Source organism: Taeniopygia guttata, chromosome 4, assembly GCF_048771995.1.
Source record: "Taeniopygia guttata chromosome 4, bTaeGut7.mat, whole genome shotgun sequence".
Lineage (NCBI taxonomy): Eukaryota > Metazoa > Chordata > Aves > Passeriformes > Estrildidae > Taeniopygia > Taeniopygia guttata.
The window spans coordinates 49,744,233-49,770,154 of record NC_133028.1 but is presented as its reverse complement, the minus strand read 5'-3'; the positions used below and the strand labels follow the sequence as shown (position 1 = coordinate 49,770,154).

The window sequence follows — 25,922 nt, the reverse complement described above, 5'->3', positions numbered from 1 at the left end:
TTGTCACATCTATTAGGCAATGCCCTTGGCCTTTCTTCTTTTTTGTAAACTTTTGGTCATTCCTGTGTTTGTGTGTCAATCTGTCCCCAGTTTAGATGTTTATTTTGCCAAATAATTTCCATACATTCAGATAAATGTCATATGCCTGAAATATGCAAAAGGCATTAGACTTCAATCTGGATATAGATATGCTTTTGAATTGATCACAGTGCCATTTTGTATACAAAACCTAGAGGTTTTTAAATACTTTTTTAAAAAAAGTCTGCCTGCTCCTCTATCCAAAGTAGCACAAGACATCATTACCCATTTTTACCTGCACAAAAATGTAAGCCAGTTCTCACTACTTCTGTTTAAAGACATGTCGGACTTATTTAAACTTTTGAGAAGGGAGGTGGGAATTTCATTTGTCTAAGTCTTGCAAAGCATCAACTTCTGAACACATCAGTGTCACCAGAATAATTCTGGGGAGAGCACAGCCACTGCAGCCCGAGGAACATCAGCAACCTGTTGGAAAGAAGCAGAGCATGTTCATTAGGCAGAGACTTCAACAACAGCTGACAGCAAATAAGGGATCTCTTCATGTGGGGACATTTTCTTCATTTCTTAGCTTATTATTCACCTAAGGGCAGCCACTGGAGGCATGAGCATGTTTTGTGATTTAATCAGAATACAGTATTCTACAACACATATGAGAGATGGGGATTTATTTCCCCTGTTAGTTTGGAGGAAAGAAGGTAGTGATCTTTTCCTGGAAGAACTTTCCATGAATGTATCTTTCTTGTTTATATTAAGTGCTACATCAAGAGTGCATACACATTCACAACATCATATTTCACACAATTTTATTTATAAAATTGTAATTATCTAACAAATTGCATATAAAATGATTTACTTCAAGTAAATACAGAATACTGCACGACTATTAAAACTATTGTATTGTCCATCATAAGTGTATTAAAACATTCCTAAAAAATGCCTCTATTAAAAAACAAAAACCCAAGAACACAAGTAGCATGACCAAGACCATTTTCAATAGCTTAAAATGAATTACCAGGAAGTTGCATTAACTTCCTAGGTAGACTCCAGTTACATCCATTGAGATCAGCATGTGATACAATACCACAGTCTAATGCTAAAGATGACAAGTAATACATTATGCACCTGATCTATGCTTTTCTCCTAGACTGAAGGGAACCAGTCTGAAATCAGAAAACTAAAGCTCAAGTCAAAGTCTACTGGGCATGCAGTTCTGTTATAGCAATACTTTCAATCGGTAAGTGTAGTTGGCTTTTACAATCAATTTTACAACTGATAAAAAAGGAACACAAGAGGATACATTCGTATAAAAAGGAATGATACACAAAGGGTAAATATTGACACCTTGCTGTACACCTTCAGATGAACAAGACAGAAAGATTCAGATGGAACTGATCTGGAATATATGTATCAGAAACGGATCTGAGTCACAAACCCACATCCCAATCCTCCCAGAGCTCTAGGTCCATCTCTACTATGTACACAGTGTGAGCATGAACACACATACAGATGGAGCTTTTTATTGACACACTTATATTGCCAAAACACAAAAGACAGCTAGCAGTGCTGCCTTGTGCATGCTACTGTATTCATATACTGCATGTTAAGGGAGAAAGATTTTTTATTTCTTTTTCTCAAGGGGCAAAATTCGGTAGTGAATGGATCAGGGTAGTAATATTTCATTTGTTTTAGACAGTTTCATCATTTGTTATGGGTATTTGAAAAAGATTCAGAGAAAAAACAAAAATGGGAGGAACATTCAGCAGTGCTTGACGCCTTTTGAGGTCTAATTACCATCCCAGGTATTTGCAGAACTGCTATTTCAATGCATCCAAAAGACATACACAGCAAGAAGGGAAACAGAATCAAAAATTCAGACAATAGTTTCTCTCATAACTAACCATATTAACCAAGACCAATTTTAACAAGGATATCTCTAAAGTAGTAAAAACACAGATTGATGTCCAGGACAGTTCTTATAGCACCATGTTTAGTCCTGCCACAAGTGATGGCAACCTCCCATAACTTGTAGGAGATGCTGCCACCAACTCTCCACTTTACAGTCGAATGCTGTTCTAATGCCAAGCAGCAAAGGTGAAAGCAAAGGGAGGCTTTGCCACTAACCAGGGCCCGAAGGGCTGGCCAGGGCTTCACCTTCCTCAGGGGCAGCCACCCACCCACTGGGCAGACACTGAGTGCGGGCAGCTGTGGCACTCTGCTGCTCCATGAGGGTGAGGGACAGCCCAGACAAACATTTGGGACTCTCCTGGTGGACACCTTTCCTCTCCATTATAAACATTTTCAGGGTGAAAAGCAGTCATGTGCAAGAATCATTTAATCTGCATGCTACTATTTACATTTCAAACACTATTTACACACCACAACTACAATGAGCATCTCTCTCAAAGGGGAGAGAAGAAGGCTTTCGGGACAGCAAGCACCCCCACCGCTTCAAACTCTAAGGGGCACAATCAAAATTATGGATTTTAAGCAAAGAGATCCTACTGCTACCAAAATAGAAACAAAGAGATGAATCAAACATTTGTCCATTAGGCTATTAATAAAAAAAAAAAAAACCCAAATAACAGAAAGGCTTATGAATACAAAGGGTATTTAAAAACAGAAGAGCAAGGACTGTGATGCCCTCTGGCAGGGTTCAGTGGGATATATGGAAATAGCTTTAAAGCCAGTGCTGCTGCTGAGCTACTAGAGTCCTCATTAGCAATGCCACTACTCCACAGGAATCACCCAGCAAACAGAGCTGTTTCCCACTCTGTAAACCTGACAACAAATCTCTAAAAAACTACTGCATATTAAAGATAATTAGACTGATCTCTGAACTCATATGTACCCCACCACCACACCAGGCAGGCTAGAAATTGTCATGGAGTCCTAGCACCTACCACATCTTATTGCTTTAGACACTGAGCCCACGTAGCCAGCAGTTGTGCTTTAGTTGCAGTTCACATGAACTTTTCAAAGTTTCCTGGAAAAAAGTTTGCTTGTATTTGGCAGACTCTGACAATAATACATTGATTTTCAAGGCCTCCCACAAGCTTTCCAAACTGGACAACTAAGCTGCTAAGTAGCTGTTGATGGGACATTTCTAGGACATCTTACCTGATCTGTAGACAAAAAAATGTGGGATTTAAATGTGTAACAGACAGCTAATCTTACACGTTCAGTGCATATCCATCAAACAATGCAAACATGAGTAAATAAGTATCTCTTGGGAATGAGGGTGTGAGAAGGATCAACATCCACAGCAAAAGACGAGCTCTAGAAAAGTAAGTTATCTAGTGGTTTTTGTAAAAACAGTCAGTCATTCTGGGATTCAGCAGAAGTGTTGCACATTTGTGTGTAGACGTGCAAGTTGTGAGAAGAAGAACTGCTCAGTTTGGAGCATTTACCCTCCTATCAGTCTGACACTGCCAACTGCACAGCCAGCAGACTGGAACTCAGAGAACAGCGTGACAAGACAGAAGGCCAATACAGTACAACTGCAGAGATTCAAGTAGAAAAATGAAATTATCTTCAGAAACTCAGAGCAGCAACAGCAGTATTCAAGATCAGTGGCAACAAGGAATATTTCTGTAATTAGGCTTTTTGTTTTCCCTACAAACCAAAGCCCAGGATCGCAATCAAGGCTCTTTGGTGGAGGGGTTATTTCCTCAACCCCACTTCCCTGATTCCTCTCTGCATCATTTTGTCTCAGTGCAGCAACACTGGTGCTGATGATCTGTCTGTCCTGCCACTATCAGGCAAAATGGTATGTCCCTCTGGGGAAAACAACCAGTAACTCCTCAAGTCGAGGAGCGGCTAAGAAAAACATAACGCTGTGCTGAGGTGGAACCAACTTTATTAAGGACAATGAATTATAATTGCTTTGAAAGGCTTTAAAAAATATTCTGAGTCATGGCTGGCCTTTAACAGCAGATACCAAGGGATATGGAGGCTGCCTGATTCAGAGCCAGTCAGTGGGAGTTACCAGAAGAGGATGAGGTAATGCTCAAAGATGGGAGGACAACGAGTCTGTCTGAGGCATCTGTGAAGCACCAGCGTGCCCATTACCAGCCTTCAGAGGGGAGAAAAACCACAGCCAACTAAAGCACAGAAAGGCAAAATGTGCAAGGGTACGTATATTCATTTGTTTAAGTGTCACAGGACCAAAAAGAGCCGTAACAAGTCACAGGATCAGCCTTCTATCTATCCCCCAGAACAGGGAAGCTTTGAAAGCAATGTGTTCCTCTCTTCTACTCCATATACCTCCTGGTTTAGGAAACTCAACTCAGAAAGATGTTATGTTCTTACAAGGAGGTGCTACACACCCTTTGCCACTGTCTGACCAAAGCATGACCACAGCTTTCAGGACTGGTATGGAGATACTGAGGAGGGTCATAAAATACACTAAATTTATACAAAGTGCAATAACTATCCAAAGCCATGGTCAGGTCTTAAAGTTCACTGTTATTAGTGAAGAAGAACAAATCAAAAGCGCTAAGCTGGATGGAGCCTGATTTAAGTCTTCTCCACTATTTGTGCTTTTTCCCCACATTCTGCTTTTTTGTGGCCAATTCAAAAGAGTCTGTCTTAGCTGATCCTAATAAATGCTTCTATTTTAAGACTTTTATTCTGTTGCTTCAAGAAAGCTCTTTGTTGCCTTTAGAGCAAGAAAAGGAGACGCATCTCCATAGCATGAATTTTTTCACTGGAGGTCAGCGTTTACTCTGACAAAAACTGTTCTCTCCAACTTCCAAGAGTGGGAAATGATCTTTCCATAATCACATGCATTTATCAATAAATAAGTTTGAATTAGACTGTATTAAAACATATGCACATATTTAAAGCACTGGAGTGTCACAGATTCTTATTCCACAGCTCATGCAAGTAAAAAGAATTAAAGAAAAAAAAAAAAAAAGAAAGACCAAAGCCCCCAACAGGAACAGAACAAAGAAACTAGCTTTGCATGAGTATGTCAAAGCATTAGTATCAGTGAGATCCCTAAATACATTAGGTTGCACTAAATTTCAGAGAAACAAAAGATTTTGCTGTATCAGATACATAAGTTTTGATTTTTTTAAGTTAATATACAATTCATTCTTTGAATATTATTCTTCACTTGGACCCAACACCCACACTGCTTTCATACATTTATACAGTTATATCCCATCCTTGCCTTAAGAGACTGATATCCAAAGGTATGGCAGCAACCCTTGTTCGTCAAATATAAAACTCCTTTCCCTTCATACAAGAGTGGAGAAGGAAGAAAGATCTTGACAAAATTAAGCAATTCTCCCTTCTGCTGATTCTAACCTCAAAGTACTACAGGGAGATAGTTGGAAGCTTGCATAAAAATAATTTCCCTTGTTTTAAAAACAATTTCTTTTACTGTACAATAGATGCATAGAAAGTTGCTTCCTGCTTTATGGGTTTAGGCCTGTACCTACGTTTAGCTGTGAAAACAAGAAGATTGTTCCTTTACAGAGTGGTGAGGAGATAGACCATCTCAGGAATATTTGGCAGCTATCAAAGACCTCATGACATGAATAAACAGCATATCCACAGACTACAACAATGTAACTCTGTCTCACTGAATACACCAATTTTAAAAAGTGTCCACTTGTTACTCAAAATCAAGAATACAGTAGAGATTCACGGCTCAACAGCTTTCAAAGTGGTGGTTTAAAAGAAAAAAAATTGTCAGTGAGCAGCAGATTTTCAATAGCCCACTCTTCTCTCCCCCACCCCAAAAAAACACAAGTTCACTGCAATATCAGGAACTTAAACTTGAGACTACTTGGGAGAGAAGGCTTCCCTGTCACCCATGTCCATACAGCTTGGTGTCGGAGTGACACACTGGAGGTTTCAGAGGGTTTCGGTTGTCCAGTGTCTTGTTGTGGTTACTTCAGCAGTTTTACCAGCTGGCTCTGACAGCCTCAATGTCGCTAACCAAATTCTGGGCTAAGCATATGCCAAATATCTGGAAGAGACAACAGTTTTATTCATTTGGAGCATTACATAACTTTTCACACAGGCAAACTCCTTAGGTTACACAGAACTTAGATAAGAAAGAAACACCAGAGGTAGAAATTAAATTAACAGTAAGTGTTAGAAGAAGAAAGAATATTGCAGAACTCCTGCAGCCCCATTAAGTGTTGGAAAAAGAAAGAATATTCAGAACTCCTGTAACCCCAGTATTTTTATGGTGGCTCTGGTTTCTAGTTAATTAACAGTTTTAGTCTTGTTTCAAAGCAATCCTAAAGGCTCTCTACTGCTCATTTAAGCATCACTGGAAACAGTAGGTCTGTACAGGCTTGAAAGACTCTACATAAGGTTTATCTGACAGTGTTAGTTTCAACCTGCTGAGAGTTGAAAAGAAAAAAAATGCATCCCTGTAGATAAAAATTAAATATTCCTTAACACAAAGAAAGCCTCATACATTTAGTTCCCACTGCTAAAACCCACAGGCAACTGGTACTGCATTTCCCATCCTCATATACAGTTTCTCCTCTCATACATTCACTTTATCTATTATTCCTCTGTGCAACTCATTCCAGGGAACGTGATGTTTACCTGCAGTAATGCTATCCCAATGAATATACCAGCAACTATGGTAAGGTTGTCCTGCAACCATTTCTCAAACTGAGGGACACAGCCTTTAGTGTAGATAACAATCTGCTGATCAACTTCCTGCCAAGGAGAAGAGGGAAGAAAACAGAGATAATTACATTCAACTACACCACCAGCAGAATAATCTCCTCTTGCAATAGGGATTCAGATCCTTAACATAGCACATTAAGAAGGAAAAAAAAAAAAAAGCTTACTGGTTTTTGCCTTGCATCGTAGCCACACTGAGTATTAATAACATCTTCCTAGAGGAGATGAGAGAGAGAGAAAAGGAGAGAGAGAAGAGGCAATCAGTAAAATGTCTCCCAAACACCTTCTCCCAACTCCCTGGCGTTGGTCCTGTACATAATAAGACGAATCACCCAAACTTTGGCTAGCATATTGCTTTAATAAAAAACCTTCATCCTTCACTCTGCACTATTAATTATTTGCAGTAAACAAGTCTCTCAAGTCAGTAAGCTGGGAAAACCAGCCCTCCACCTGGGTGAATGCCATGTTCCAGATACAAGCATTTAGTAAAGTAAAAGGACTAGGGAACATCTATGGTAAATGAAAGAACCTTCTGCTGAAAAGGTTCTGTCTAAAAGGTTCTGTACTAAAAAATATGCCAAGAGTATTGTTGCCATTTTCAGGGTTCAGTCTGTGCAGATTGAAGAGGTGACATGGAGCAGTTCTGTTGCAGAAGCCGCAAGTTCTTTCTGAAAATGCCTCTAGAAATATGTACAGTTCCTTACCAAAAACCTGAAAGAAAAAATAACAGCTGGAGTAATGTGTTCTTACTGCCTGTTCTTTCTTATAGGAGCTTGATACCAATGGGAAAGGAGGGGTTTTTCCTACTCCCTTTCCTTTAGTACTCCCAAAGCTCAGGTAATAAAATAGGCTCTGGCAGACTTTCCCTAGTGAACAAGTGCTTCCCATTGGCAGCTGAAGCTGTTTTTTTTAATTTGTATACAGTTATTTCATGGTAATAAAATGAAGCGTGAAACTTTTGGCATCAGCCACAATGGCAACAAAATATTAAGTTACTGACTTATCATATAATGACAGTGAGTACAATAAGGAGTACTCAATAAAATGAGAAAATCAGCCAATCTTATCCAGGTGTAGCAAACACCACAATTTAATCCAATTGTGGGAAGTGAGAAAGACAAGCAGTGTCTTTGGATGAATTTTAAAAAGCAGCCATATGGAAAAAAGTATCTCCTATCAGCATGGAAAGCTCCTCTGTTTCCTCACTTTGCAGGATGTCCAACAGGTCACATTCCACCAGCTGCCAAAACTGGATTCCTTTATGGACCTTCAAAATTCAAGCAACTTGTATCTCCTAATGAGATGAATGCTTCTGTTCTGGGACCTGGGTGCCACAGACTATAAGGGTGTAAAAGCACCTAAGATTCTGACAGAGAGATTTTAAGTTTTCTTTCTTGTGCTAAATGCCCACTTGCTTCATGATTAATGTCTTCTGCCTTTAACCTTGGAATTTGTTAACCAAAAGAAGGTATGAAAAATGCAATGGAAATAATAAGTTTTCTAGACTTGCCTCTACAAGCATTTGGAACACTTCAACCTCCTTAACTACATCAAAAGGAACTATGGTAGTCAAAATTTGTTTCAAGAAACTTATTTTAGCCTGCCTTAAACTTACCACTTTCTGATTCAAGCTAGACTAAAACCAGTAAGTCATCCATGTAACTGTTTCCATCAGTCCAGCACTGAAACCTGATTCTAAAAGGGACAAATTTGCTTTCCTTAAGAATAAACCTGTGTTTATCACTGCCACTGAACCAATCACAGCTTGGTTACAGTTATTTTACTTGTATGCATAACTTCTAATCTTTTCTGTTTTAAAAGGCCATTAAGGTTATTTTCTTACAGTGAATGAGATTTATCTCTGAATTTCTGGTTGCTGCATCACACCCTATCGAACTGCATAGCCATTTACACAGCTGAGAGAAACAGAGAACTTTAGGATGGATTATGTATTTATAGGATTACCTTGTAGTGCTGTCACTGGTTTGGTTTTATAACAACTATATTTATAAAACTGGGTTGTGATGACCTCTGTGTGGGTGGGTGGGCAGGCAGGCAAACAGCAGAGGGAATCCTAAGCATAAGGTAATGTTTGAGTCTAAGGTACATTTTGTTTTAATATCCCATTAGAATATTTTCAGCTATGTTTGTGAGAAAAATTCAAACTACTGTGAAGTCATGTTCACTGCACAGGAACCAGAACCAGCTTGTGCAAGTGGCAGTGCCTTATCAGGAGAGGGGGAGAGCAGCAGCAGCTGGATGCCAGGAGCAGCAACTGCATTGCTTTATTAGCAAGGCAGGAAGCACCTGAGGTGCCTTTTGGCAACTTGCCTAACTTCAGTCTGTGCTACACTAATACATTCAAGGAACTATAAGTCATTCCAGGTGAAGACAAAGCCACAGCTGAATTGCTAGATAATACAAGCACTCAAAGCCAGATTCTTTCAAGCTATATAAAGTCAAATATATACAGTGCTAGGAACATAAAAGTTCCCATGCACACACCCATCCCTGCTCCAAGCCTTTCCCTGTTAGTGAACTAATTCCCTACACTTTACATTTCTTTATCATATCCATATTAGCAATGTATGGCTCCAACATTTCCCCTTGATGATCCAGAACTGTAAATATTAAAAGGCAAGAAAATTTACCTAAAAGCTGCTCCCACAAACAATTTTTGACTTTTCAAGCCTGATTTCGGGTGACTGTAGGACAGGTAGTAATTTTAAAGGTTAAAAAAGAGTATGTAAAGATACCTATACCCAACTGAAGATTCTAACGCAAACAAGTCAGTTCCCCAGGGCACAGACTGTCATTCATTACCATACCTGGCACAAACTGGGTCAAACTGGCTTCAGCCTCAGGACACTGCATTAAATAATGAATAATACCTCCCTTTAAAGTGTCTGATCATAAGGGTTCCTGTTCTGATGAATTTCAATTGAAAGCTCACATTCTTCAACTGATTAAGTGCTTCTCCTTTTTATACTTGCTAAAATTAATATGTATGCTCAGCCAAGCCCATGGTTCTCTCCTTCTAATAAAAGCCACAAGCAATGAAGACTTTAGTTATTTTATGAGTTTTGCTGACTGCAGAAAAGTTAGTGGTTATGCTGAGCTGCAAAAGCAAAAAAAAAAATATACAGGTTGGTAAGAAGTTAATAATTAGGCTAAATTTCCAGAAATAAAAAAGGAAAATCTTGAAGCATTGTTTACAACTGGAACAGCACACCCATGCTAGCCTCTAGACCATCACTTACAGCAGGGTCTTTAGTACAGCAAGAGAATGGCACACCACAGCGCTCTCGGCTTGCATTGGAATCTGTACAATTGAAGTAAATATTAAGGTTCCAGTCATCGGCTCCAAAAGCTCCACAGCATTGCCACTAGAACAAAAAAAAAAGAAGCTTCTTAAATTTCAGAATGAAAATCTCAGCATTAGTAACATGCATCGCTGCTGCCAGTTTCCCTCTAGCTTTCAAAACAAAACCTGAAACTCCCACTGCTTTCATTGAAACAGTCTTTTTTTGTTTGGTTGGGGATTTTTGTAATTTTTTTTAAATACCATTCCAAATGGGTAAGTTGTTCCAAAGTTATTATGTGATTAAAGTTACGTTCACACCCAGCTATGCTGCTCTCTGGAGAGACACCCGTGGGTGAGCTGGTAAGCCTACACAATACCAGAGTTGCACAGGCCTACAAGCTCAGGCCTGAGGGACAGTAGAGCCAAGAGTACAATATTCTGTCCAGTCTAATGAGCCCTGGATTTTCAAAAAAACAAGCTCCAAGGGCTACACTGGTATAGCTACTCCTTTTGCCAGTCTGGGGGAACTTTGCCTGGCTGTACATCAGACAGCGTGGACATATTGTTCCCTGAGCATCCCACATTGCACAATGAACACCTTTAGTGAATCCTTCAAAGAGTAAATCTGCTAAAGGCAGGCATAGTCTGGAAAAACATGTTGAACACACAAGGAATTGATGTGTTTTGCTGAACATACAAAGAATGGATTGGAGACCAGTGAAACACTGATGGTTAACAGCATTTAAGGAGCTAGACCAATGAACTCATCTATGTCAATTTTAAAAAAATCACCAACATTTTTAAAAGCATTGGAAAAGCCATTCTCTCCTTCTAGATGTAGCAGTTCTCTTTGCAATACCTGACATGTTGTCTTTATGCACTAGCTCTACTGGTTGAAGAAGTAACTCGCTCTCACAACTCATGCTGCCTCTGGCTGAGTGCTAATCCAGTTAGAAGAGAAAGGCTTTAGGAAGTCACTGCAAATTTGGACTGTAGCCTTTGGCTGCATACAAGTGGACCACTACTTTCAGTTTGTAGTGACCTCTGACCTTCTTGCAAAAGATTCAAAACAGTGCAAGTATCCACATCCTCTTATTTACCATTTTCCCCCCAGGCACAGAGAAGCAAATCAAGCATTGAAACTTTTAAATGCAGAATGTACGGAAATTAGTACACATGAATTCAACCAACACTCAGTCATGTCAGCCACACAGCACCAGATTCAAAGAGGACTTCATCAACACCAGCCAAAACTGAGTATTGGAGAGGGAAGGTACTGGCAGACCTTGTGTGCAAAAGTCAGTGCAAGACTTCTTTACGCACACCGAGAAATTACAGAGCTTAACCTGCACAAACAGGTGCACCACTGGTTTCACCCTTCCCTCCCAAGTGCAGATGTGGCATCACTTAGAGGTGTCCTACAAGAACTCTACACTTTATAAGGCTTATTCTATTAAGTCTACTTCAGAAGGAGTAAAATTGTACTTTCATTTGGACTAACTAAATACCTCTGCCACTCTGCAGTGTGGTGTAGCACTTCTAATGTCACTAAAACTACACCAACATTCATCTTAGGACCAAAAAAATCTTAGAAAATTAGTAATTTCTTAAACAGATGTGATAGCTTCTACCATAAAGTATTTAAACTTTGACACATTATCTCTAAGTCTTCAAGAAAAATCACCCCAACTCTTCATCTTGTTTTATGCAGCCATACATCAATAAAGCCACTTTACATAGGTGCTGTATATTTGCAGCTCTGTAAAAACAAATATAAATACATTCAAAGGCATTATATGCTAGAATATTTCTGTTGCTCCTTGAAGAAACAGAACAGATGAAAAGTAAAAAATAAGAGCAGGTATTTCTTAAAAGTAAGCTTTACAAAAATATAAACATTCCAACTTACATATTCCTGTGTGAAGTCTATGAGGTTTTGTAAATCAATGTCATCTCGGTATGCTCTGATGTTGTTGTTTATAAAGAAATACAGCTGGTCCTTTATCCAGTCTTTGAAAACAAATGCTAGAACACCAGCAGTGAGCTCCAAGAAGAAAATAATTCCAAGAAATACAGAGAACTATGAAGAAAATAAAAAAGGCTAAAATTATTTTCCTTTATGACCAAAACTTTTCCAAAGCTCAGTTATATCCAGGGATAAGGCTTTATCTGTTTCAGTGCAAGTTCAAGCCATTTTGGCACATAGGAAATTTTAAATTAAAAACATACCATTTTTATTGGAGCTGAAGCACAGAAATCTTAATTATATTCTAACAAATAAAAAAGATGCTAACAAATGGCCAAACCTTGGATATTTCAAAGAGATCCAAGAGAATTTACTGTAAATTTCAAGACACAGCTTGTCATCACCACATGTAGGACCCTTGAAAACCAGTCTTAAATTTCAACATAGGCACTTACATTTCAGAAGGCATAAACAACCAATGTAATATGTGCCAGTAAAATGCTTTCTACATGACTTTGCTTTAGATCCTCTCACTGGCAAAGCTTCGCCTAAGCAGACAAAGCAGAAATTTGTAACAGCAGAAATTAATTAATGACTAAGTCCGAGAGGAATTTCTATGAAATTATTCACATCCACGTTAAAACTAAATGAGACTGCTATGATTAATTCAAATGCAATGGATGCCAAAGGCATTACTAATGATCTGCCACTTTCCCTAAGGATTTCCACTGAGTCTACACTGTTTTAAGCCACACAGGGGTCCTCATATACTGGAAGTCCATCCCCTTTGCAACTGTGCCTTTGAGTTTCATTTTAATATGCTCTGTGTGTGTGTTCAGATACATTTTTAATTTCTCCTGCAGCTGCTGTATGGGAAGCTATTTCTGGTACAGCAGATGGGTTCATTTTAGGCAAGCTAAGAGAAGCAAGGAAGAAGAAAAAACTGTTACAAGCTGCTTTATAAATGCCTCAAGAACTGTGACTCTCAATTGCCTCCTCCCCTTATACAACATATCTGTGGGAGCCAAATGTGTCACTTGGAGGTAGTAGTTATTTCACTGGAAGCTTTTTCATGTATGTATTAACACTTAATGGTTATGAGAACACAACTGTGTCCACAGACAGTGCCCACCTCTGGAAATGGGAGTGGTGGAGCAAAGAATCTTCTTTACTATAAATCTTCAATTTATCTAAAAGTGAGCATGATACTGTTATCCTCATTTTCAAAAGCCACAGGAGGAAGTCTTTCACAATACAGAACCCAGTACTCAGCTGAAGAAGTTCTGCATACTGAGGTACATTTGTATACCAGCAGCTCCTTCCCTAACCAACAATCCAGCCCAGAGTTCAAGAAAACTTCCATTTTCTTTCTGCATCCTGGACACATTCTCTTCCCCTTCACCTTCTCAGGCCCCAGCACTGAAAGCAATGAAGCCTTTTCCAATTAGCTGAATGGCAGGGACAGAGTATCAGCTCAACTGAGGATATTGTAACAGTCCTATCTCCTCTGTACCATGAGGGGCCCTTGCACAGCACAAGTCACAAGGGTCACATTCACTGCTGCATCTACATCCCTCGTATTTCATAGTCAGCTTCTTATGGCCTCCAAGTTCAACACACAGATTCTCACAAGAAATTTCTCTCTTTTTGTGACAGGGAAGCAAAATGTTAGGCTATATCCATATGAAAAGCAGTACTTCCATGTTATGATTCTTACCATCAATAGTTTTGAGCTTTAAAATAGTTTTGAGCTTTAAAAATACACAACCAGTAAGCATCAGAGACTGAAGAGCTGTAACATATTAAAAGCTAAGTGCTTTCCTAATACTCTGACACTGGATAACACCTTCCTCTCCAAAATACATTTTAAAAGCTTAACGCAGTTAAAGACAACAGACAACATGGCATGCTACATAAATGAGGAATGTTACAGTTGCAAAAGCTACTTACAAATTTGAGAAGAAAAGTGTTTTCTCGTAAAGCTCCAATGCATCCTGCAAATCCCAAAATGAACATAACTCCTCCTACCACTAGGAAGAGCCAAACAGGATCAAAGCCTCCCAGGTCAGTGATGGAGGAGATATTGGACAGCACTCCCTGAGAGACAATGCCAAGAGATAAAAAGTATGTTCAGCTTTCTGTTGTACAAATTCTGCCTGCATTTTTCTTCTTAAAAAGGAAGAAGGCTACAGCAAAATAAATATTCTGCAGTACAGCAAGAAAACACAATTAAGAAAATCTTTGTATCCCAAAAGAGATAAAAAGTGCAATTATGTGCAATATTTCTGAATCAACATGTGAGTGAGTAACAAAATGTTCTTGAAGAATTCTCTGTGAGAAACTTACATGGCATTTTCTGCTTATGTAACTACAAGAAGTACTGTGCCAGAAACTCACAACAGATATTTGAACAAAACTTACCTTACTCTTATTACCCTGAGACACATTTTATGTATCATATACATCATCTATGTAAACACACAGTTACGTTATATAGAAAAAATGTTAAAAGCAATAAAGCCACCTTGAATTTAGCATTTATTCTCAGTATTTACAAGAATTGTCAGAAATTAGAAGTGAGCTCCTAGATTACAGTATCTTGCAACAAAAGTTTTTCAACAAATTTTGACAAACTACATAATCTGGCCAATTCAACTTCAGGCACCTACAGTGCCAATACCTCATTCTAGAAATAAAGTATGGCTACTGACTAATTAGTTAGCGGGAAGAATTTGAAAATATCAAAGTCTCTTAGTAGGATGAAAGACAATTTAAGAACTTGTCTTGGGACATGGTTTACACTAACTCAGAATAGACCTATCATATGTTATACCACATATGCTGTGTTTTAGATATGACAGTCAGCACAGTCTGCTTGTAATGTCATTTCTGCCTTGGAAGCAAAGCTTGGGTTGCAACACCAGTAATCCTGAGGAACTCTTTTGATTTTTTGAACACATTTTAGTCAGAGTTTGGCTGATGTTGAACAGATGGGTCATATCAAGAAGCAAGTACAAAGTTTACCCTATCCCAGTGTGTTTGCACAGAAACAATTATAGTTTCCTAAGGCTTTTCAGCAGAAAAAAATGCTGAAATTTCACTTCTCTTCATTCTCCTCTCCAATGCTGTAGGTCAAGGCAAAGCACACTGCTGTGTTTCCTCACAGAAGCCTGAACTCAGGCTGAGTGCTTTGGACTACTGCTTCCTCTAATTCCTGCATGATGCTGTGGCTTGAGAAGCAGCAGAGATCTCTACATCTTCAGCTCCTTATTTGCAAAACTCTACTGCTCACCCTTTTTCTTATTCCTGTTCATACCCCTTTGTTTCTTTGAAATAGTCCCAAAATAGCAAGAGGATGTTACAGTAACCTCATTTCCAGAAGTTTAAAGTACCATTGTTTATGATGACTGTTCACAACTGTGGCTTGAGACCTGTGATTATATATGTATACACACATACTCATTTTGGACCATGCAAAACATATCAATTGTCATGTAACCAATATCTCTAACACATTACTTCATGTAGTCTGCAACTGCTTTCATAGAGTTTCCCAAGCAAAACTCGAGCAAGCAGTAAATACAGACAGTACTCAAAGCTTTTAATTCTGCAGAAAAGGACAGAGTAAATAAAATGCACATGTGAATTTCACCAATGCACACATCAAAGAGCCTTAGAAAAGGCCAAAACCCAAAGAAATTTCTGACTATAACTCAATTCTAAAATACAAACAATCATCCAACAGCATGAATGACATTCGCTAAGCATATTCTTTTCCCTCCTACTAGAGAAGGCTATTGCCTGAGAGGGATGAAAAAAAAAATCCCATTCATCACTTTCCTCCTACATCACATATAGTAATAGCCTTACTGACATTCATTAAAAAACTAAAAAGAGATGTAAGGAACAAAGTAACACAACTCAGAGCCAGCACTGCTATTGAAGCGGAGCAGCTGGCCCATCCCTTTTTCTGGCACCATCTCAGTAAAAAGATGATATACACCAAGATTAAATGAACACTTACCTATCATTAACACTTACATCAACTTGCGCAAAAGTTTTTCCACTACTTTTGTTTCATTACATTTGTTATAGAAAAGAAATCCAAGCCACTTTTCTGGCTAAGAATAACAAGCAATATAAACAGGATAATCCAACAACACAAAACCTTTGAAAAAATCAAGGCCTTGGCCCTACACAAGTCAAGAACCATAAGCTCTGCCTCAAGGGGAAAACAAGTGCTAAAATTACTTCTTCACAAAGTTTTAAATTCCTTTTCTCTGTGCTTACACAGTTACCATAAGATGAGAATAATTTCTGCCCTAAGGGAAGCACTACTACTCTTTTCTTTTAACATCAGCTGATTTTTGAATTAATGGACTGTGGTGTAGTAAAGTGAAAAAAGCTAGTCAGTGGAGAAAGGATGTTGCCTTTGTTATTATTTGTATTTACTTCTTTAAAAGTCCAAAAGAGATTATTATTTAAGTATCTCTTCATAAGACACTGTGTCTTTCCTTAAAAACAAAGCAAACAAAATCAAATAAATTAACAAAAAAACTCAAGGCAAATTATTATACTAAATCAACTTCTTTCCATATGAAAGTAGTCAAATTCAAATGAAAATTACACTGGTTTTTCCACTCCTGCGCTTTTTCCCTTTACTCGATTTTCTAGAACTGCCAGGCTCTTAGCAGCCTGTAATGCCACATGTTGGATAGCCATTCCAGACTTTATCTGCCATTGTTTGCTGTCCTTGGAAAGCACCTTTATGTGCATCTGTTGCTAGTCCACATATGGCATTCATAAGCCTAACTTGGATAAATCCCAAATAACACATCCTGACAATGCAAAGCACATACTGCTTAATTCTTGTTTTACCCATATGTTCTCTGCATATGAACCTCAAGTAATCAGTATTCTGTAGAGACATCTCAGGACACACAATCTTCAGAGAGGTCTTGTCAATAAAACAATAGCTAGCAGTGGGAACGAGAAACACAGACAATGCTCTGTGATTACAGCTTGAGATATGCAGAAGTAGTCTAATAGAAGATTACTGCTTCCTTCTTAGGATACAATTTTCCAGTCTTGTACTCTGGACACTTACAAGTAAGTTCTCTGAAGATGCAGCAGTGCAATACCCTGAAGAAAAGCAGCAGGGCAACAACTGGGGAATAATATCTCATTTTATATTGTTAAGAAGATCTAAATGTACAGTCCTCTAGGCACATACTCTTCCTATCCACTACAAGTTTCTATAATGCCTACTACCACAATATCAAATTTTTTTTGGCTGCAACAGCTACTCCTGGGAAAAGTTTGACACAGATGTAGTGACCAATTCTGTCTTCAACCCATCTTAAGCAAAAGCAGAAGGAAATATTTCCAGGGGTGCTTGAGCAGAAGATCAGTAATTTCATATTCTAAAACTGCACCCTCCACAATGTGCTCTGAATCCTCAGGCTGAGCAGTCAGTCATGGAATATATGGTGACTGTCCACTTCTCTCATGCATCAGTGCAAGACATAAACAAACCACCTGTAAATACTTTAAAGTAAAGCTTTCTACAAATGCAAGGTATTTTTCCTCAGCAACATTGCTGCAGTTGCCCACTACAACCGCGACTGTTAAATGGTTGCAAGTACTCTGATACCTAACATCTAAAAGGAGGAGCAATTTTTTCCTCAAGACGTATTCTCATTTTTAAGTATGGTTATTTTTTAGGTACACACACATCGCTTCCTTGGTAGTTTAGGTATGAGTGTAATCTGTATTGGCATAAAATGCTTTGTTTGTACAAAGCTACATACTCAAGTAATTTGCTTCTCACTATGGTGTCAACCCAGGGCTCTGCTGTAGTCCCACAAGGAGAGCCAACAGGACATGCTCCCTGGCTGATCTCCAGCTCATCTGTTTGCTCTGTTCCTCCACCCTCCATAGCCTGTTGTACATTACAGTCCACAAGTTGCTATTTAATATTTTAATCCAACGCAAGCCAAAATTTGGTGTAGTGAAACAACAAAAGCATCATCCATAAGTGAACTAAAGCAACAGTAAAGTTGTAAAAAAGTTCTTTTATTTATGAAATGTACTTCAATCATTAGGATACAATGATGCATGGATAGAACAGGAAAGACTGACCCCATATTTCTACCCCATCCCAAATTCAGGAGAAGTCAAATGAAATTATTAGGACCTGGCTCTTTTCTTCAGCACAAGGGTGCATTTCACCCACCAAGAAATGTCAGACAATCAAGCCAGGCAGAACAAAAACTCCTGCAGAACTGGAGTATTCTCCTCCTGGTATGTGAGCACAGGTAGGAAAAAGAGCCTGAGAGATGCCTGATAGGTCCTCTGTTATCATATCATGTTTTCCTCATGGCCAGAGCCCTCCACACTACAAGCAGGATCTCATTTATAGCTCAAGGGAGAAGAAGGCAACGGGAAAATGCTGGTCTTGAACACAGGAGCTCATGAATGCCCCTTCTGATGTTATAGATGCACAATAGCTTGCCTTTATCCCATCAATAAAGAATAAGGAAGCAACAGTTACATACAAAAGCAAAAAGGGTGCACACCTCGCCCCTTCTCCATCTTGTACTCTTTAAGATCCTCAGAACAGCTTGTACTACTTTCCAGAGACAGAGCCCTGACTCCAGCTCCTGCCTTTGGTGCACATCTATATTAATATTTCAGGTCAGAGCCAGCAGTCTTTTTGAAGTGATCACACACAAGTTGTGCTTCATGCTCCATGAAGCACAGCTCATGCTCCAAACACTAGCAAGCATTCAGTCCACAAGATCACACTAGAACTGGGTAGAAAAGAACTCAAACCTTTCAAAACCTGTGCAAGCTGGATCTTCAGCACCACTTCCTCTCCTGTTGGTCCCCACTGCCTGCATTTAGCAGTAACAGCCCTTACAGGCTGAGCCCAAAGCCAGACACACATCTCGCAAGCTGCAGCAGTGACCCCGTGTTGTCACACCTACACAATCTGATGCATTCCTGGGTTCTTAAGGGAGTCACAAGTGCACTAACAAACCAGTGACATTTCAGATCATCTGTTGCTGAACAGCTGCTGCTGTAACAGGCACAGTCGCAAACTACGGGACAAGGAAGAATGGCTACAACTGAAAGCACTCCAGGCAGCAGCAATTTTGAAAAGCTGACCCAGTAATGAAAATTCAAGGCATAATGAGTCAGAGACAACTTGGGAGGATCATCAGCCTAAGAAACAAAGAGGTGATATAACGAGTGTATAAGGAATTTGGCCCACAGGATGCATGTAAAAGAAGGGAACCCAACACTACAATGGGATGGGAGAAATCCACTAATTCCTATTTTCCATTTCCTCCAAGATGGGGAAAAAAAAAAACCCTTGTCTGCTGCAATCTCTCATTACTGGGAGGACAAAACAAAAACAAACAAAAACAAACAAACAAACATCCCATACCATACATCCAAGAAATGCAGAAGATCAGAAAAGATATATCAATACCAGATCTTCTGAAATAACCATTTTTGCAAACACAGGTTTAGCCTTTTCACAGCCTTCTCTGCAGGACTTAGTATCACCAGCAAAAAGTAACATCTGGGGGGTGATGGTAAATAAAAGTATTTTCAAATGCATGATTTTAAAACAGAAAAATGTCTCTGCTTTGTTAGTCATAACCTCCATGCAGTGCCTCCATGCTGCGCATCTGAATGAACATACGGAACAGAACAATACTCATTGAAACATGCCAAATTAATTCTACTCCAGAATTTTGTCTCTGCAAGCAAGAAACTAGGTGGGGGATGTTTACAAATCTTACTTCTTTGATTTTTGTTGGTTTTGCATTTTCCACAGCAAACAGTAATAGCAGCAGAACTTTATTTTTCAAGTGTTTAATGGAGGAAAAGAACTAGTCTAGCTTTCTTGTGCTGACAGCGTTCAAAAGGTGAATAACTAGCATAAATACATACAAGACAGAGATTTTTAGACTTTTCAGGATTAATGACTATAGAGTGTTGGAACACTAGTAAATAATTTAAGAGCCTGCCTGTTTAGATTATGCATCTTTATGTACTGAAATTTAAGTGAAGTGCAATAGTGGATCCCCTCCTCTCTTCTACAGTCCTATAAAACCCACACAGAGGTCTTAGAGGCGAGATATAGGCTTTGGGTGTCCTTCAGCCTGTAGGGTACATAGGATATGTACAATTTCCCGGTTGGCAATAATTTTTGGAAGAACTGTGTAATAGAAATGTATGCACAACAATTATGGAGTGACTAGTGCATCACTCCTTTCTGCTGTCAGCCACCCACTGGGACAATAAGAGAAGTGAGAATTTTTTCTTGAAAGCAACTTTAGTTTTCACTTCAGGGCAAGGAGAGACAGGTCGGATCTAACAAATTGTGATTGTTTCCATGTACAGAGTTTAGCTTTTCCAAGAATACCAAAGCAGACCTAAATCACCTTAGACAAGTAAAAGTCTATCTTAAAACTTCAGATCCAGATTTAGAGCTCCTGCTTAATAAGAATACTCCGCTGGCACCCAGAGATACCATAGTGGTACTCCAAACTGCACACGACTTCTGAGCTGAAGCAACTTATTGTTATGCTGATTTAACTGGAAAAGCTCAGAAGCCAAACTTGTGCATGTTGTCAGCTTCTTCCATTTCTCCCTCTTCATTTCAGTCAACTTCATATACAAACTAAATTTAGTCAACAAAAATTGAAAGATTTCTTCCCTACTTTAGTATCTCTTGCTTTTTCTCCCTCCTACTTAAGAGTTAAGCCGAAAACCACAGTGCTATCTTCTAAAAAGTCCCTCTCCATGGACAATTTTATAAGGTCTCAGAAAACATAACAGCAATTCATCACTTAGGCTCACTACTCTTGAACATAAATCTTCTGCAGGTAGCCAGGAAGCTTATTTTCCCAAGCACCTAATGGTATCACACCACAGAAGGCCTTAATACCACAATATCTAATACATACAACCAAGGAGGGAAATTGACATTTTGTACAAGTCTGGTTTATTTTTAAAGAGTCAACAGAAGACATGACTTGAAGTGGTTAAGAAAAACAATGAAATACAAACGTTTTCCCCTGCTGCTGAGCAAAAGTGCTGTAAGTTGCTGAGGTTTCACACAGACTCTTTGTATGCTAACAATGTTCATGTCACTGTTGCAGGGAGGAGGGTGGAAATCGGCTGCCATGGATGAACTATTTAATGGTGCAAGCCCAAGCCTGGCATGCCTGAAAACACTGCGAGACTGTGACCTATACAGTGCCACCATGTATAGATAGCTTTATTCATCCCCAGAGTTTATTGCCCCCACCCCACCCCCAGCTCTCTTTCAGGTTCATGGCTCAGAATGCTAATTGCCCAGCTTTTGTCTAGGGCTGGCTCACTGGCTGTCAAGCCAATTCTTTTGCCTACTTGACAAATGAGCTCTTTTGCCTCCCTGCAAAGGCCCAAGGAAGGCCACAAGACTGGATATTGTGCTTTTCCTCTTCACAAAAGTTTAAAGGGAAGAATTCAAGCCAACTTAGCAAAAAAAAGAGAAACTCGGCACCAAGTCCACAAATCTGTCCTGAATTTATTTTAACCAGCAGCCAATAGGAATCCTGTGAACTCTGGATTATTTTTTTACATCCTGCAGTTTTCACGTGACCTGGAACACTATCTTTTTACCTTGAAAATATTATATGAAGCAAAAAAAGTATATACAAAGTATATACAAGTTGATGTCCAGGCTATAAAATCACACAGCTTGAACATAAAGCCACACAATTCAAAATAGAAGTTAATTAAAATCCTCCCCACTACCAAATGAAGTTTACAGTAGGAGTCCTAAATACCTACTAATGCAAAAACTCCTTACAAATTTACACATTACAAACATCAGTGTCAAGTTCAAGTTTGATAAAGTCAAGTTCATTGGGATAGCAGCAAATCTTCACAGAATGGCTGAAGTCATCTGGCCACCTAGCTCTGGCTGCATAGAACCATGTCCTGATTGCTTTGGAAAAAGCTCCAAACACAGAGACTGCATTCAAATCCTCCCTGGGCAAACTGTGCCAGCACTCAGTCATCCTCAAATGATAAAAAAAGGGTGCTCCCTGCTGTTCAGGGGAAACCCCACCTGTGTTTCATTTTGTGCCCATTGCCTTTGTCACTGGGCACCACTGAAAACAGCCTGGCTCCATTCTCTTTGTGTTCTTCTTTCAGGTATTTCCATACATTACTATTTCCCCAGCCTACTCTTCCCTGGACGAAACAGTCTTAGTTCCCTCAGCCTTTCCCTGTAGGAGAGAAGCTCCAGTACCTTAATCATCTACTCAGCCCTTTGCTGAATTCTATAGTATGTCAGCATCCCTCTTGGACCAGAGAGCCCAGAACTGGCCTAGGTGCGGCCTCGCCAGTGCTGAACAAAGAAGAATTCTCTCCCTCAACTTGTTGGCAACACTCCTAGTACAGCCCAGGCCACATTCGCCTTCTTTGTCACAAGGACACAGTGCTGGCTCATGGTTTGACTTTATGTACCCCGGGTCCTTCTCTAACAAGCTGCTTTGTTGTTATATGGTGTACCATTACAACAGCCCGTAGTGCCTGTGGGATATCCACCCCAGCCTTAGGCAAGTAGCAGCCTAGCCAGGGAAGTGCTGCTTTTCAGTTATGTTACAGATCTCTCAAGCCCTGGGCTTCACCTCCTTGGCTTGCATCTTCAACTCATCAGCAGTAAGAAAATTCTGTCTGGGATCTAATTGATCTGCCCCCCACTAAATAATAGAGGGCCCATGAACACCTGGAATTTGATCTTGCTGACAGCAGCTTTTGGCCACTGCCTGTCCCCTAAAGAGCTGAGTGAAACAAAAGACGCAAATTGGTTTGACACAAGTCAATTTTTTCATAGTTCTTCTACCAAACTCAAATTTATGTGTGCTCAAGAGCTCTGCAGTTCATCTATACCTATACAGCATTTTGATTGTTACAGCCATGAACTGAAACACTACATACCAAGAACTTCAGAATAAAACAGTTAAAGAAGCTGGGGAAACATGATCATTTTTCAAGAAAAAACCCATGCTTCAAACCAACAAACAGTATGTTATTTTACTTTACTTGTTAATTTAGAAAAAAAAACACGTAAAAAACCTAATACATATGGAGCCTGAGTCAATGCATATTAAACTGTCGTGGCTTTATTTGCTTGTCTTAAAACAACATGGCATTTTCTCTCACTTTCAGAATCTGACTAAAAATGGTTTAAGATGACTTGATAACAGATATCCAAATCTCACATAAAAACAAGAGCTTTGACTACTGGCTATTAGCAATTATGAATTGAATGTATTTTCCCTAGGAAAATATGTAAACCCTAACAAACCAGAACACCTTCTAGCTGTTAAGATTGGCACAGTTTAGACTTCAAACACTATAGTTGTTTTCCCTTTACCTGCTCATTCACCCTAAAGAGGAATCATTTGTGCTACCTACTGTAATGATACAAAAATGTTCAAATCTCTTCTGTAAAGCCACCCTCTGGAACTTAGATATAGGTACAAGGTCTTAGAGTATGTTGAGTATTTTACATCTTTGCTGAATAAAATACATCTTTGCACTACCTATCTGAGATATCCAACATCAGCATCATATGGCATGTAAATATACATACACATTTATATAGGTGTGCAGTAATTAATATCCCATTACTGTTTGTGATGACCTCCTTCCAAGGCACACACACAAAGCAATTAGAATATAAGTTAACAACTAAAAATCTGTCCTGAAATTTTTAGAGGCAGAACACCAGAGCTTCCAAATCTGATATTTGTTTTGTTGCAAGCACCAGTTATTATGCCTTAAATTAAGATTAATTATAACTTACTCAGTGTTTTCCATTAAAAGAAGAAAGACTTATTAGGTAACTGAATAACACAGCATTGTTAGCAGTTTTATTATTTTTAATCTTTTAAACAAAGAAGAAAAGGAAATCCAGGCTTTAATTTCAGCTGTTGTCTTTTAGCAAGCCAAACTCTTCATCCAGTAACCCAAGACATAGTGACTAGTTTTGTAAATTATGCCTTGACATTTTAACTTCTTCCCAACTTCTGCAGCAAGCAAACAGAAAATTAGGCTCTGGTTCAGAAACATTTTCTCTTTCCCTGTCCACTCACCCCCCACACACAAGTACTTCCCGTTTCAAAGCTGATTTTTTAGAGTCTTGCAACAAAGGGTGTTCTAGCGGCCAGTTTCATTTGCACAAGAAAAAACAACAGTTATTCTGCCTCAGGTTTGCATTAGTTTTCAGAGCTCATCTTGATTTTCAGGTTTTTGGGTTTGTTTTTTTAAGACAACAGCAATTAACATGCTGTGTTAAGGCAAAGCCTAGATGGGTAATTTTCAGGAAGCTGTCTTCTAAGACATGTAGACTCTCATTCCATTCCTGGGGACACACTGACCATAGTGCTCCAACAGAGTGTTATCTGAGCTGCAGTCAATGTGCAAGGATTGAAATTATTAGTTTATGGGCAAGTGTCAGCCACCATTTCTTGCCAAGGCATTCTTGGAAAGATTGCAACCATGTTCCTGTAAGTGATCCAAGCTAAGGTTTTTATCTGACAGAGAGGCTTGATTTTGTTCCTGTAGAAACTGTGTGTGAACATAAAATACTACTGTTTCAATATTTAATCAGAAAAAGAGACATAAAGAGGAAAAACAAAGTTTGGTGCTATATTCAACTTACCTTTTCATTCCATGCCCACAATCCAATCCCAAGAAATGCTATGCCAAGGAACTAAAGGAAAATGAAAAAAAAAAAAAAAAAAAGCAGGAATTAGAAATTTGTGGTCGTTTTTGTTTTGTTTTGTTTTTTAAGATATATATTGACTCATCCTCTGTTGAATAATAATTTTATCAGGACTGAGGGGCGCTCAGTGAGAGTTTTACAATATGTATCTGGTTTATTTTACAATTCAACTACTTTCAGTTGAAGAATTTAAAACTTGCACAATTCAGGGATGTCCCACACAGGAACAGTAGGTGCAATAAGTGTCACTTTATCAGTGCTGAGCAAGCAAAGTTCTTTTGAGTTTGTAGGACTCAAAGCAAACTCCACAGTCAAACGACACTTTTGTTTGCTATTTTACTATTGCATCACCACTGCCTGCACAAAGCAATTACGCTCTCAGCACTCTCACACTGAGAAAGTGATTTTAAAAACTTTAAACACACATTTATTATCAGTTTTAGCAATGCTGTCCACATAAAATAATCCATAATTTCTGAGGGGGAAAAATAATAACACTGGTCTGAAAGACTAAGAAATTTTTTAAGCCCTGCAGCTAATATTTGATAACTTTTCTGATACTGTTTCACAAGGGAAGTTCAATTTCCTTACTCATCCAAGGGATTCAACAGCACCAAACTCAAGAGATAGTCTTTCCTCCGTGATGGAAAAGGGAACACCATCTTTGATTTTGTTACATCTGTGTTCTTCATTCCACTGAATAATTTAAAATGCATCATTTCCCTCCAAATCTACACGGATTCCGTACAAAAGCTACACTAATGATCAGTGAAACAAGCTAAACAGGCAGAATAAGCACTCCTTCTCCCAACATCATTAGTGTATATTTGGCTCAATTCAGTATCAATCAAGTAAAATGTTTAAAAAACATTTAGTAGATGTCTGAGCACATCCTTACATGTCCATCTGTCCAACTTGCATATCGTATTTTAAAAGTGCCAACTAAAAAGAAACCTATTTTCACTATAGTTTCAGGGCATGCAATAGGATATTTCTCAAACATAAAACTAATTTTCTTTGTCATTCCTCCACGCTGCAGTGTACAGACTTATTTTGGCACATAAATACCCTTTCTCTTAAGATCTGTGTATACAGTGAAGAATCCTAATGATTTCTCTTTTGCAAACAGAACAAAAGTGTTTTTCTGTTGAAAGGTG

General features: G+C 38.9%; 1 protein-coding gene across 2 annotated transcripts in view; it reads right to left on the bottom strand.

Annotated features, from left to right (window-relative positions):
• Positions 1 to 825: 825 nt before the first annotated feature.
• Positions 826 to 25,922, bottom strand: part of TSPAN5 (tetraspanin 5) — an 82,418-nt gene continuing 57,321 nt past the window's right edge. For both annotated transcript variants that reach the window (XM_002194199.7, XM_072928563.1), the window contains exons 2-8: positions 24,703 to 24,753; positions 13,914 to 14,060; positions 11,907 to 12,077; positions 9,954 to 10,079; positions 6,861 to 6,908; positions 6,610 to 6,726; positions 826 to 6,016 (exon numbers count right to left, since the gene is read on the bottom strand). In XM_002194199.7, the coding sequence (XP_002194235.1) occupies positions 5,951 to 6,016; positions 6,610 to 6,726; positions 6,861 to 6,908; positions 9,954 to 10,079; positions 11,907 to 12,077; positions 13,914 to 14,060; positions 24,703 to 24,753 (726 nt within the window). In that variant the 3' untranslated portion in view covers positions 826 to 5,950. The remainder of the gene's footprint in view (positions 6,017 to 6,609; positions 6,727 to 6,860; positions 6,909 to 9,953; positions 10,080 to 11,906; positions 12,078 to 13,913; positions 14,061 to 24,702; positions 24,754 to 25,922) is intronic.